This window comes from Podarcis filfolensis (assembly GCF_964270895.1).
Source record: "Podarcis filfolensis genome assembly, chromosome: 11".
NCBI lineage: Eukaryota > Metazoa > Chordata > Lepidosauria > Squamata > Lacertidae > Podarcis > Podarcis filfolensis.
This window is the reverse complement of record NC_139613.1, coordinates 37,181,122-37,195,195: the sequence shown is the minus strand read 5'-3', so window position 1 is coordinate 37,195,195 and position 14,074 is coordinate 37,181,122. Positions and strand designations below refer to the sequence as shown.

General features: G+C 47.9%; 1 protein-coding gene across 5 annotated transcripts in view; it reads right to left on the bottom strand.

Moving 5' to 3' along the window:
• The window catches only part of RGMB (repulsive guidance molecule BMP co-receptor b), a 45,823-nt gene that overhangs the window by 29,114 nt on the left and 2,635 nt on the right, over nt 1-14,074 (bottom strand). For 4 of the 5 annotated variants that reach the window (XM_083577011.1, XM_083577013.1, XM_083577014.1 and 1 more), the window contains one exon: nt 8,325-8,545. In XM_083577011.1, the coding sequence (XP_083433137.1) occupies nt 8,325-8,545 (221 nt within the window). Of the gene's footprint in view, nt 1-8,324; nt 8,546-8,933; nt 9,923-14,074 lie in introns of those variants that run through there. The other variant, XM_083577015.1, reaches the window with a different exon arrangement.

The window sequence follows — 14,074 nt, the reverse complement described above, 5'->3', positions numbered from 1 at the left end:
CCTCTTTCGTTACATCAACAGAAATAAAGAAATAGCCAGTCTCTGATTGCATGGCAATGAAAGCACTTGTTTCTGAGAAGAATCTGCTTTCTAAGAAACTGGGGAGGGGGGGCAGATTTGAGGGAGGGAGAGAAAGAGAGAGAGAAAGAAAGAAAGAAAGCAGCATTTTAGGAGCTTGGCCTAGTGGGGATTTGAACCCTGGTCTCCCAGGTCTAGGTTCAACCGTCTAGGCACTGCACTCACAATAGTCCCTTTAAGACCTGTTATAGCACTCCAGCAGAGAGCCTGCTTCCTATTGCTGAGGGAGGAGTGTTGCAAACTTGCAGCCAGAGCCTTTTATGAAATTATTGTGAGGTTTAATAAGTTAACTGTTTATATTTGGACAACTTTTCTGCTGTACCTTTATTGGAAGGAGAAAAAGAATCATTTCCTTAATAACAATTCAAACCATTTATTTAACTAAAACAATAACATTACAGCATATGTATCCATGTTTGTTAACTGATGCGGTCAAACATTTTTTTTTTAAAAAAAACCAACTTAGACTGAGTTTTAGCACGCATGAAAAACTCAAAACAAATCCTTATTTCCTGATGAGTAGCCTTTGGACTATAATGTAACTTAAATAGAAAACTATCTTTAGAAAGATTTTTTCCTCCAAAAGCATTTTATTTTAAAAATCCAATCCGATTTAAATCTGATTTAAATTTTAAAAATCTGATTTAAATTTTAAAAATCTGATTTAAATTTTAAAAAATCATATTTTTAAAAAATCATTGATTTTTATCCACCCTGGTGTGTACTGAAAATAATAAAAGATTATAGGGCTACAACTTCATGACTAAGTACAGGACAAGGCCAGCAGCAGGTCACAACTGGAAGACTTGCGAGACTGAGCCTCAGGAAGCAGAAAGAAGCTCTGCCAGAAGGGGGCTGGAATCGGGTGGAGGTACTCACCCTGATCCTTACTCCTTTATCCCCATGTATGAAAAAATCTGAAGAGTACCCACCTTTCTGCTTGAGCTTTAACACATTGAAACATCAAATAAAACAATCCAGACTGTAACAAACTCAAGCTTCCAAGGAAAGTATTTCAGATCCTTCTCTAAGGGACATTTGGCTTTCCCAATACAGTGGTACCTCGGGTTAAGAACTTGATTCGTTCCGGAGGTCCGTTCTTAACCTGAGGTACCACTGTAGCTAATGGGGCCTCCTGCTGCTGCCACACTATTTCTGTTCTCATCCTGAAGCAAAGTTCTTAAACTGAGGTACTATTTCTCGGTTAGCGGAGTCTGTAACCTGAAGCGTATGTAACCTGAAGCGTCTGTAACCCAAGGTACCACTGTATTTATTTGCCTACTTAATTTATAGAGCAGAAGTACAGTGGTGCCTCGGGTTACAGGCGCTTCAGGATGAGAACAGAAATAGTGTGGCGGCAGCGGGAGGCCCCATTAGGTACAGTGGTACCTCAGGTTAAGAACAGTTTCAGGTTAAGAACGGACCTCCGGAACGAATTAAGTTCTTAACCCAAGGTACCACTGTACTCAAGGGAGCCAGTGTGGCATAGTGGTTAGAGTGCCGGACTAAGACATGGGCTATCAGGGTTCAAATCTCCACTGAGGCATAAAGCTCGCTGGGTGACCTTGGGCCAGTCACTTACCTCTTAGCCTACCTCACTGGGTCATTGTAGGGATTAACTGAGGAGGGGGTGAACCATGTACCCCTTGAAGGAAAAGATGGGGCGCAAATGCAGAAAAATTAAGTTCTTCTGTTTAAGAAAACTGGAGGGGCCAGCCAGATGGAGATGTCAGTCGCCATCCTGGCATCCAGAGATCTGCACATGGTTATAAAACGCGCTTGGCGCCTGGCTAATTTCGAACACTGGGTTCTTTTATAAATCAAAACATGTTATGGATATAATACTGTGCTTTTCCTGCATGGAGCTCTTCCAACAACTGGTGGCATTGATCAGTCGTGGCACATGAGGGGGCAGAGCTGCAGTGGTGGGGCTGAGAGGGTGGGCAGCTTGTAGGTGTGCGCCCACCTGCTCCAAGATGGCAATGTAACCAGCCTTGAACTCACAGATGCTTCATTGCACTGCAACCCACTGAGTTGGCATCGTCTTGGAATAGCCACAGTCAACATCCTGCTTCTTTCTGCACACATTCTCATTTACAGTGCTATCTGTAAAAACGTGTTTACTTGTATATCAGATATACCAGTGTGGTGTAGTGGTTCAGAGCGGTGGCCCCGTAATTTGGTGAATCAGATTCGATTCCCCACTCCTCCACATCCAGCTGCTGGGTGACCTTGGGCTAGTCACACTTCTCTGAAGTCTCTCAGCCTCACTCACCTCACACAGTGTTTGTTGTGGGGGAGGAAGGGAAAGGAGATTGTTAGCCGCTTTGAGACTCCTTCGGGTAGTGATAAAGCAGGGTATCAAACCCAAACTCCTCCTCCTCTTCTCCTCCTCCTGGGGTGCAATCGGACTTACGCTCAGGTAAACATGCCTAGATTTGCAACCTTAGCATAGGATTTCTCATCAGGTCCCAGTTGGAAAATCTTAACAGGGGTTCCTGGTGTCTTTAATGTACATTTTTTTAATATTCACTAACCCGCAGAAGCATGTCTATTTTGGATGCAGTTCTGTATATTTAACATACCCCCAAGAGGGAATCAGAGATACCATGTTGGAAAAATAATTTCCAGTTCAAATGCTACTTTAAGCGGCTTGTTGTTTTCGTTGCAGCTCCATCCTCCTCAAAATGTAAATATTCAGTGCATTTACAGCTGCAGTTATACAGATTAATCCCACTGAACTCTATCAGACTTGCATCTGAGTAAATGTATATAGGATGGTGCTGTATGTAAATTAAAGAAAGCCATACATACTTTTAGGAATAACAGACACTGAGAATTTTGTATTTACAGTATTTTAGTAACTAAAATTATGATGTTACAGAAGTTGGGGGTTTTCATTTTAAAAATTGGTGTTTTGGATAAAGATTAAGAAAATGCAGAGTAGATGAAAAGGGTAGGTCTACATTCCACTTTCTACCACAACTCTTTCCACTGAATGTTAATCTTGGTAGGGAACAGGAAGTGTAGCAGACCCAGCATGCCTTGCCTTGTTGCCAGTAAAAGGAATTGCTTCAGTGATGCACTTAATAAGTGTCACTGAAGCCATTTTCTTGTGCTGGCAGCAAAGATGTATACCGTATTTTTTGCTCTATAAGACTCACTTTTTCCCTCCTAAAAAGTAAGGGGAAATGTGTGTGCGTCTTATGGAGCGAATGCAGGCTGCGCACCTATCACAGAAGCCAGAACAGCAAGAGGGATTGCTGCTTTCACTGCATAGCGAACCCTCTTGCTGTTCTGGCTTCTGAGAATTTTTTTTTCTTCCTTGTTTTCCTCCTCCAAAAACTAGGTGCGTCTTGTGGTCTGGTGCGTCTTATAGAGCGAAAAATATGGTACATATTGGAGATGTACCCTCACTGAATATTGTATGTGAGCTTACAACTCAACTACTGCGTACCGATGGGACATAAGAGTGTACACCTGTTGAATGCAGCAAGTGTGTGGTGTACCGTATTTTTCGCACCATAGGACGCACTTTTTCCCCTCCAAAAATGAAGGGGAAATGTGTGTGCGTCCTATGGTGCGAATGCAGGCTTTCGCTGAAGCCTGGAGAGTGAGAGGGGTCGGTGCGCACCGACCCCTCACGCTCTCCAGGCTTCGCACACCTCTCTGCAAGCAGCGGGAGCCCAGCGCTGGGCTCCCGCTGCTTGCGGAGACTTGCCTGCATGCCGAAGCCTGCGCGCGCTGAACTCAGCGCGCCCAGGCTTCGCGGACCTCTCCGCAAACAGCGGGAGCGCTCCCGCTGCTTGCGGAGAGTTGCCAGCATGCCGAAGCCTGCGCGCGCTGAACTCAGCGCGCCCAGGCTTCGCGGACCTCTCCGCAAACAGCGGGAGCGCTCCCGCTGCTTGCGGAGAGTTGCCAGCATGCCGAAGCCTGCGGGCGCTGAACTCAGCGCGCCCAGGCTTCGCGGACCTCTCCGCAAACAGCGGGAGCGCTCCCGCTGCTTGCGGAGAGTTGCCAGCATGCCGAAGCCTGAGCGCGCTGAGATCAGCGCGCCCAGGCTTCGCGGACCTCTCCGCAAACAGCGGGAGCGCTCCCGCTGCTTGCGGAGAGTTGCCAGCATGCGGAAGCCTGAGCGCGCTGAGATCAGCGCGCCCAGGCTTCGCGGACCTCTCCGCAAACAGCGGGAGCGGTCCCGCTGCTTGCGGAGAGTTGCCAGCATGCGGAAGCCTGCGCGCGCTGAGATCAGCGCGCCCAGGCTTCGCGGACCTCTCCGCAAACAGCGGGAGCGCTCCCGCTGCTTGCGGAGAGTTGCCAGCATGCCGAAGCCTGCGCGCGCTGAGATCAGCGCGCCCAGGCTTCGCGGACCTCTCCGCAAACAGCGGGAGCGCTCCCACGGCTTGCAGAGAGCTGCCTGTTTGGGGGCTGGGGTCGGGGGAAGCTCGAGCTTCCCCCGCCCCAGCCCCGCGCCTGGGGGGGAAATAATTTTTCCCCTTTATTTCCCCCCCAAAAAACTGGGTGCGCCCTATGGTCCGGTGCGCCCTATGGTGCGAAAAATACGGTACATTTAAGACTGTTTGTTGGGAGCCCAGGGTTCAGATCCCCATTTGGCCATAAAACTCACTGCATGACCTTGTGCCACTGCCAGTCACCATCTCTCAGTCTAGCCTACCTCACAAGATTGTTGTGAGAATAAAATGGAGGCAGAGGAACCATGTATGCCACATTTAACCCCTTGGGGAAGGGGGAAATGTGGATAGCTCAGTTGGTTAGAGCGTGGTGCTGATAACACCAAGGTTGCAGGTTCGTTCCAGTTGCATATTCCTGCATTGCAGTTCTATGATTCTAAAGTGTAATAAATAAACTGAATTTAAAACAAAACAAAACAAAGCACCATATGAACTCTCCCTTATTGTTTTGGTTCATAGTATTTGTTACAAAGTTCCAAAAGAGACAGGACTTTGCTCTTGGGCCTCTTTGTAAACAGAAAGAGAAGTTCTGGATCCAAAGAAACAATATTTCTGAATATTTCATAACGGAAGTCACAAAGAGAATTTGTTCAGCACTCAGTGCTACACCTTCTGCAAACAAAAACCTCACACATTCTATGGCTGCTGGGTTGGTAACCTACACACAAGAATCACAAGCCACAAACAGGAGTTCCCTTTTGATTAAGGACAATCGCTTCTCTCGATCGACCACTGAGAGCATGAAGCCTATTGAAAGCTAAGCTATTCTACACCCGGAATCCTAAATTTAGCTGGTGCTCTCAGATTGGGACAGGAGCCAGTTTGTCAACACACTCTTCCTTAAAATTCAAGCAATGTTCGCCTCTAGTACTTCAAGAAGTGGTGTGCTCTATCAGAAGCTGTCTAACACAGTTTCATATAATTAAATCTCATTGGGAAAACTAAAATCAACCCTTTCCTTAAAACAACCACAGTAATACCACTCTCTTATGCCTTGGACAGACCACACCTGGAATACTGTGTCCAGTTCTCAGCACCACCATTTAAGAAGAATATCGACAAACTGGAATGTGTGCAGAGGAGGGTGACCAAGATGATCAAGGGTCTAGAAACCAAGCCTTATGAGGAATGGTCGAGGGAGTTGGATATGTTTAGCCTGGTAAAGAAGAGACAGAGGAAACACGATTGCCATCTTCAAACATCTAAAGGACTGTCACATGGAAGATGGAGCAAGCTTGTTTTCTCCTGTTCCAGAGGCTAGGACCTCTATCAATCAATTCAAGGTACAAGAAAGGCTATTCCAACTAAACAACAGGAAGAACTTTCTGATGGTAAGAGCTGTTTGACAGTGGAACAGACTGCCACAAGTGGTGGACTCTCCTTCCTTGGAGATTTTAAAGCACAGGTTGGATGGACATCTGTTATGTATGATCTAGCTGAGATTCCTCCATTGAAAGGGGTTGGACTAGATCAGGCATCAGCAAACTTTTTCAGTAGGGGGCTGGTCCACTGTCCCTCAGACCTTGTAGGGGGCCAGACTATATTTTGAAGGGGGGAAAAGAATTCCTATGCCCCACAAAAAACCCAGAGATGCATTTTAAATAAAAGCACGCATTCTACTCATGTAAAAACACCAGGCAGGCCCCACAAATAACCCAGAGATGCATTTTAAATCAAAGGACACATTCTACTCATGTAAAAACATGCTGATTCCCAGACTGTCCACGGGCCGGATTTAGAAGGTGATTGGGCCGGATCCGGCCCCCAGGCCTTAGTTTGCCTACCCATGGACTAGATGACTGACCCCTTCTAACTCTGCAATTCTACAAATCTCTGACGCGGTGATCTCACGCTTTCCGATTACTCGATGAAATGTCTCTATTAAGCTCTTCTCACAGCTTTCCAAGGTTGTATTACTGCATAATTTTGTGCAATCTAGAACTTCACAAAATACGTCTGTGTAGATTTTCATTGGGACTCATGTATCTGATCTCTGCATTTGCACCAAGGAACACCAAGAGTGGGCCTCTCTCAGTTTCTTTCTACTGACTGAACAATATTTTAAAGTATTTCTATTAACTGTTGTGGTTTTAAAGAGTTTCTAATTTGATATTGTATCATATCACCGCTGTCACCTTCAGAGCACGTTGTCCAGAAAGGTGGCCTACAAATATTTAAAACTGTATGCCTGACCAAATACCCCAGCACAAAATCCTATTGATTTCAGAGACTTTTATTTTTAGGAAACTTCTTGGGTGCTCCCACTCCCTCCAAAATAAAGAAAAGCAGTAATAAAATCTTTAAAAGCAAGACATTCAGAAGCTGAAAATTGCTATGGTGTGTCAATAGTGACAGGAAAAGGTCTTAATGATTTGTAAGCAAAAGTGTGAAAGGCACAGAAGCCCTATCAGAAAAACAGTTGGGGACCCAGATCCCCTTCACACACTGATGTAAGAAGCTTTGCTAGGAAGAACAGACGAAATCTGCCTTATACGGAGTCAGGCAATGGTCCATCTAGCTCTGCACTGCCTAACACTGACTGGCAGAATCCCACCAGGATTTCGGACTCTCCCATCCCTAATCTGGGGATGGCCAAGGATTGAAGCTGGGACCTGCTGCACACAAACCAGACTCTGCCCTTCCCCATACACACCATAAAGTCCCCCCACCCACCCAAGCCATGTTACAAACCCAACCTTTGTTGGGTTTGCCTGAGCCGGAGGAGTCCTTTGCCCAGCAAGCTTCCCTGGGCGAAATGAAAAGGAGAAGGCTACAACCCAGCAAGGTTTGGGCTCCTACGGGAAGGCCAACAGAAATACCATTTTTTTAAAAAGCATGACAGCTGACAAGACAGAGGCATCTTGCAGAAAACAAAACAGGAGCAGCAAGCCTCATCCCGTTGCACCATTGGAGCAAAAAAAAGGAAAAAGTGCGAATTCCAGCCGCGCAAACAGATCCGCATTCAAAGTTCAGCCGCTGGGAAGAAGGGAAAGCGACGACTTTTCACCGAGATCGCCTCGCCTTCTCCTCCCAAAATCCTTCAACGCCAGCTGCAGATTAGGAGAGCCCAGGCGCTCTCTTTCCTGCGTCGCGAAGGAGGAGGAGGAGGCGGCGGCGAGGAGAAGAGAAACCTGATCTCGGCGCTGACTTAGTAAACACCCGGGCAGGGAGGGAGCGGTGCCAATCAAACTCACCCAGACACGGCAGCCCCCTCCCCCGCTCCGTCGAGCGGGGCCAGCTCCGCGCCCCCGCCTTGCTGGGGAGAGAAGGCTCGCAGACTTGCTTTTTAAAAGCGGAGACCGCGGAAAGGACAGGAGGAGGAGGAGGGAGAAGTCTTCGCATGTGTGTCAGATTCCTCCGGGCTGCAAAACAAGCGTTTTGGCACAAGCGGCTCCCACTCGCAAGAGCAGCCTCGGAACACCACGCGCCTTCAGCAAGGAGCCGTCCGCCCCGCCTGCGACGCTCCAGGTGGGTCGCGCAAAAACTTCAGATTCCTCTACACACACCTACACATACGCGCGGGCGCACTTTCCGCGATCGCGGGCTTTCCACTTGCTCCCGAGGAAGTGAGCACCGGATCTTGGCAGCCCAGCTCGCCCACCAAACGTCCCGTTAAAAAAAGAAATAAAGGGAACCCCCAAACCAACAACTCGCGAACAAACACGTCTCACTACACAGCTCCGCAGCCGTCGGGACGTCGCTTCCCGCTCCATCCCGGCCCGTTTTCTTGCGGGTTTCCACCCCCTACCCCCGCCCAAAGAGGGGCCCAGGCGGTACCTGTGTGTAGGAGCAGCCCCAGGCTGAAAAGGACGAGGAGGGCAGGCGGGGGGCGGCGCTGCTGCTGCTGCTGCTCAGCCCTGGCGGCGATGGCGCAGAGAGGGGCCGCTCTCCCCATGCCCGTCCATGCAGCTCGACGGGACTCCAACGGTGGGGCGGCGGCGGCGATGGGGCTGCTGCATGAGCAGGCGATCGGGCCTCCGCGCTTCCTCTTCTTCCTCCTTCGGATCAACCCCACGGCGGCAAGAGGCCGCCAGGCCACACGGGAGCAGAGGCGGAGGCCAGCGAGGGCGGCATCGCGGAGAGGCGGCGGTTGGTTGGAGGAAGGGAGGAGGAGGAAGAGGGGAGAAAGAAGAGAGACACAAAGCGGGTGAGCGGAAAGCCACCGAGCAGCCCCGGAGATGGTCGGCCCCGTCCTCACGCCGAGCGGAGCGAGACCTGGCAGCAGAAAAGCAGACCGACACCCTTCCCACTGGAAGCAATCTCGGCTCTGCACACACACTCACACCAGGCTCGCCCGCCCGCCCCACTCCTCCCGGCGCGCTCCCATTGGCTCCCAGAGCCCGTTCAGCCAAACAAAGGCAACCCTCATAGGAGGCCGGAACTTGCCTTCTCCTCCTCCTTCTCCCTCCTCCACCTAACTAAACCAATTTCTGGAGTAGATTTTCCTTCTCCTCCTCCTCCAAGGAGCTTGTACTACTGCTTAGGTGTTTACTGTTTGCAATAGCTGGCTGTCGGTATTATTATTTTTGCTCCGGCCAATTGCACAAAACAAAAGCGGAAAGCAGGCTGCAGATTTAGTGCAGAGTCTCCTTACACTAGGAGGGAAACGACCCGCCTGGAAGAGACTTTTTTGTTTTTACTATGGAGCCCTCACACTCCAGTGATTCCCACCCCCTAGCTGCCGGGAAGTCTGCGCCTTTACGCACCACCCCCGGGCCGCGTCTCCTTCCTCCCAGCGCACACATTCCTGCCGAGACTATACTAGAGATCCGGCCGGTGAGCGCTGGCTTGATGTAATCTAAGCTGTTCTTTCGAGGGGAGGGGGTCCCCCCACGTGATTCAACTTTTTTTTCCTTTTTAAGCGGCCAATCACGTTCCCGGCCCAGCGCAGCCCCGTACTCTTAACACTGGAACGTTGACTAGGCAAACCTTCCAAATTAGAATCCTGGAACAAGGCTGAAGGCTGCTTGTTTTCAGCAACACGTTTGGAAAGTAGGGGTGGGGTTTGCCCGTAGGATTTTGCCTGAAGGGGTCGAGAGAGCGCTGTGTCTTCTCCCCAGTAGAGATTCAGCTTCAAGTTAAATTTCCTGTTAACTTTTTGTGTCCTCGATTTAGCAGCGAAGTTATTTGTTAGACGGGGAAAGTGGGGCATACGACTTCCTTAGGCATCCCTAAAGAAAGGGCTGGGTTTTAATGTTGCCATCCTAAGCAAGCATGCTTTGAAATTAGTCATCATTAGGACTGAGGCGTCCTCCAATTGGTCACTTCCAGTTCTCATTTTAAAAGGGTGTTGTTTCGTTTGAACTGGTATAATTAATCCGTAACAACCACCCTTCACTAGTGAATTGTAAAGAACAACAAGGAGACCGGAAGCTCCACTTATATATATTATCATGCGGGTGGGGGGGTGTCTATAATTAGCAACCTGTCTATTCTTAGCTCGAGTGTATTTTCTAGGAAAAAAAGATCGGGGGAGAGAGGGCTACATCCCCCCCCCAACAATTGGTGTACGGTTGGCGCATTAAAGCGGCTTAAGCGAAACAGGGCAATTTAAAGAGCAACTAATCCGCGTTACGCTACCTTGACTAAGCATCTATAGAATAATCACTTATTGGCAGGAGGACAGCTCTTATTGAAATAGTTTATGGATTGTGATGTAAACGTTAGCAGCACTGATCGCGTACTGAGCTGCTGCCTCTTCTGTCTGTCTCCTATCCAGAGGCTGAAGGCAGTGTACTAAATTGCTGCCAGGCACGCGGACAAGGAGTCTGCCGGAGAGGGGCGGGATATACACAACGTGGAAGCGAGGGGGGGGTGTCTAACAGCATCCAGTTTCCTTATCTGTAAGTGTGAAGTGGAATCTAATCTTCACGAATTGCTTTAACACTTGAATACACTTTCCTTTTCATCAGCTCGCACGCATATCTCCTTGGGGCAGTCAGAAGGGCTCCTTTAAAAAAAATTAACCCTCTTTCCTCCAACCTGGATAGAGGCTGTTTCTTGGAAGAATTGTTATGCAAAAATGAGAGGCCTGGAATTGAGCCAGAGGAAATGTTGAAGATCCTACTTTAACCTAACCCTGAAGTCATTTAGGCAAGAATTAGCTGCACCCACAACATCCCTGTACCCCCCACTGAGTTCAAGGGGAGTGACTCTCTAGCAAGGGCACAAGGGCCTTGTTAAACAGGTGCCCTCAACCCCCAAAATATGTGTTTGGAAGTCCCACCAAGGTCACAAAAACTAACTTGAAATACCACCATCATTCTAAAGCTATTTGCCTTTGGAGTGATTTGAGGGAGTGTTTGAGGTTTCACTTATAAACAACAGTATAGTCACACATTTCAAGCAAGCAATCCAGGCAATTTATTTTGCAATTGTTTTAACCGATGCTGCTCCTGTGCCTTTGGCAAAGGTCTGAACTGCACAAGTTGAGCAGATGAACTCCCCCAACCCCCCACTGATTATATCCATGTCAATAAGAGAATGCAAACCTACCTATACTGGCAGGGAGTCGTGAACAGTGGTGGCTGGTTCATTGGGGCAAGTGGGGCAGTGCCTTGCCAACCAGCCCCCACCTGCCCACCTTATTTCTCACGACTAGTGCAGTGAGTAGTGGGAGAACCCAACAACTTCTTCCTTAGTCCCAGAGTTGCCCTTGTATAATTTAGCAGGAAAGAGGATGATGGGGAAACTAAAATTAGTTGACTCTGTCTGTAACTGGCTCACCTACTGTTTGGGATCCCTGCATTCTGCCCCTCCAATCTCAATGGGCACCAACCATCTCTGTTCACACAAACATGGGCCAACAGTCAACACTCAGGTGGTTTATATAACAGCTGGTGGTCTAGCAAGATCTGAAGCAGGGATGGGAAACCTCCACATAACATTGGACTACAGTTCAGCTCCCATTAACCCTGACCGTTTTCTCTGCTGACTGGGCCTGTTGGTAACTGAAGTCTGACAACATCTAGTGGACCACAAGTTCCAGATCCCTAATCTAGTTTCGAGGACAGTACACACTGCACATCCATCAAGTTATAATGACTAGCAAAAGTGGCTTTTGAGATGCATGAACTCCCGCAGAGAACCTGTTGTTGCACTTCTTTACCACTTATGTGGAAGTAAGCTCAATTGAACCCAGGACTTCCTTCCTGAGTAAATATGTACCAAACTGTACTAAACAGAGTGTATTTAATTACTGCCTCAATTCCAGGTGCTTCTCAACCAAGTCATCACATTCATTAGATACATTTGTGAGGCAAAGTAAACCACTTAAGGTGTACATATTTCTAGTATCACCATAAAATCTTATAAAATCACTGAGTGATTTTAGCTAGTTTACAGCCCATCTGTTTCATTCCAAGTCCCACAGACTTCTGTAGAACTGAGTCTGCACATCTACTTTTGAGTCATTCAGTGACATACTTCTGAGAAAATATGCATAGGATTGCACTTTGCCTAAATAGTAAAATATCTGTTTTGCCAGAGATCCACAAACCATTTGTCTCTGGTAATTTTATTAAACAATAAAGAGACACTGGGCACAACTTGTGCTATACCTCCACCTGCATTAAGACAATTATGGATTTCTAAAGTATGACCACTGGAAGAGTGGGGGCCCTGCCCTCTTTAAAGCTCTGCTAACTGCTGTAACCTGTACTAGATTCAGGTCAGGGTATATATAGAAAATAGTTCAAAGCCAGAAATAATCCAACCCATAAATGAATTGAAGTTGGCAAAAATCAATATGTTAACTTATATAAGTATATAAAATGCAAGTGTGGTTTTTTTTCAGAGCAGTTGACTCTTCAGCATAGATTACAGGAAGACCATCACTGAATGCAGAAAATTACTTTTTAAAAAAAGAACGCTGGAGGAAAAGGCTCTCTCTGCTCTCGTTCTACTGCATGGCAGCCCTTCACACTGTAGAGGGCGCTCTTGAGTTATTGTAAACACGCAGGTCATGAAATGTTACAGCTTTCATTAAAAGAAGCTACATTTCACCAAAGGGGGCTTGATTGTTCAGTTGTAGAGACGCTGGGAAATGATGCTTTTCAGTTGCATCTTTTGCAGTGATATAAATGCCACTGTTAAGAGATGTGCTACATATACATTCTCTTTATTTATTTATGAAATATGCTGATGCCAACATAATACCCCTGAATTAGAAAGGTTACTCCCTCCGCTTTAAAAAAGAAAAAGAAAAAAGATGCCCATTAATGACGTCTTATTTAGATCTGTTGTGGCCAAAAAGTTTTGTTTTTGAAGTGCTGGCATGTGTTTGCAAAGTTCCAACAAAACCATCAACTGGAAATGAACCACTGAGCAGTTCAGTTTCTCCTTATGCTGACAGAGGACCCCTTTAAGTTTGGACCACATGTGTTCCACATGTTACCAGCTGCAATGTTGTGCACCATCCACCGACCATGTTCCTATGGCAGGAGCCTTTTGAAGGAAATGCCCTGGTCACCTTGACTGCTAACTTACTAGTTTGCCCTACTTAATTCAGTGTGACTTAGTTTCGACCCTGAATATGGCTACTCAGAAGAATGTGTGTGTGTGTTTTAAGACAAGGATGTGGAACCTGCGGCCTTCCAGATGTTACTGGACTCCAGTAACATCAGCCAGTGGTCAGGGATGATAGGAGTTGGCCTCCATTTGAGGGCGTCTCCATCCCTTGAATAAGACCGGGACTTTGAGAAAGCAAGAAAACGCTGCCATCCACTGGCAGAGGGAGAGGAGTGCGGGGGGAGCACACTGCCCCCAGCAGCACGATCCTGGTGGGGTGCCATCATGGCTGCCCCCCCCCGCCCGCGCTGGGTGCCACGCCCCCGCAGGCAGCGTGCCATGCCCCCAGGACGTGCGTCGCGCCCCTGCGGGTGGCACGTCACGCCCCCTGGGATGCGCGCCAGCCACGCCCCCGCCTGCTCTCTGCCCCCCCCCCCAGTGCTCCGCCACTGCTGCCATCAACAAGATAGATCCACACACGGTTTTAGCTTAAATCCACACAAAGCATCAGAGCACTTTACACTCCTCCTAAATCCATTAAACTGTAACAAGAACGCTCGGGTTTTTTACCTCTCATCCTTAACTGCCTTACTTGATGGAAGTCAAACGGCAAGAGCCCTGAGCGCCATAATCTTGTTTATTTGCAAGTTTATTGGCAAGTACACCTCAGATGTACTTACAAGTAAAGAGGCATTAAGGTCCCAGTTTTGAGCACTTTTCCTTGGGAACAGATTCCCTTGAAAGCAGACGCTTTTAGATAAAGTATCTAGGGGTGAAACCTTTCCACCTGAAAGTGGCTCGTAGCCACTAACACCTGCCTGGTTTGCCCAGCTAGGCTGGGAGACCCTATATGAATGAATGCCTAGTCAGGCTTCCTTCACACTTAGGATCCAGCAGTTACTGTCCAGGAAGGAGGCATCAACATGTAAACAGAAAACCCGAGGGAAGGGGAAAGTGAAACTGAAGGATCCTGTAGCTGGTCATCTGTCAAGCATATGCTGGGAACGTTAGTGAAAGAA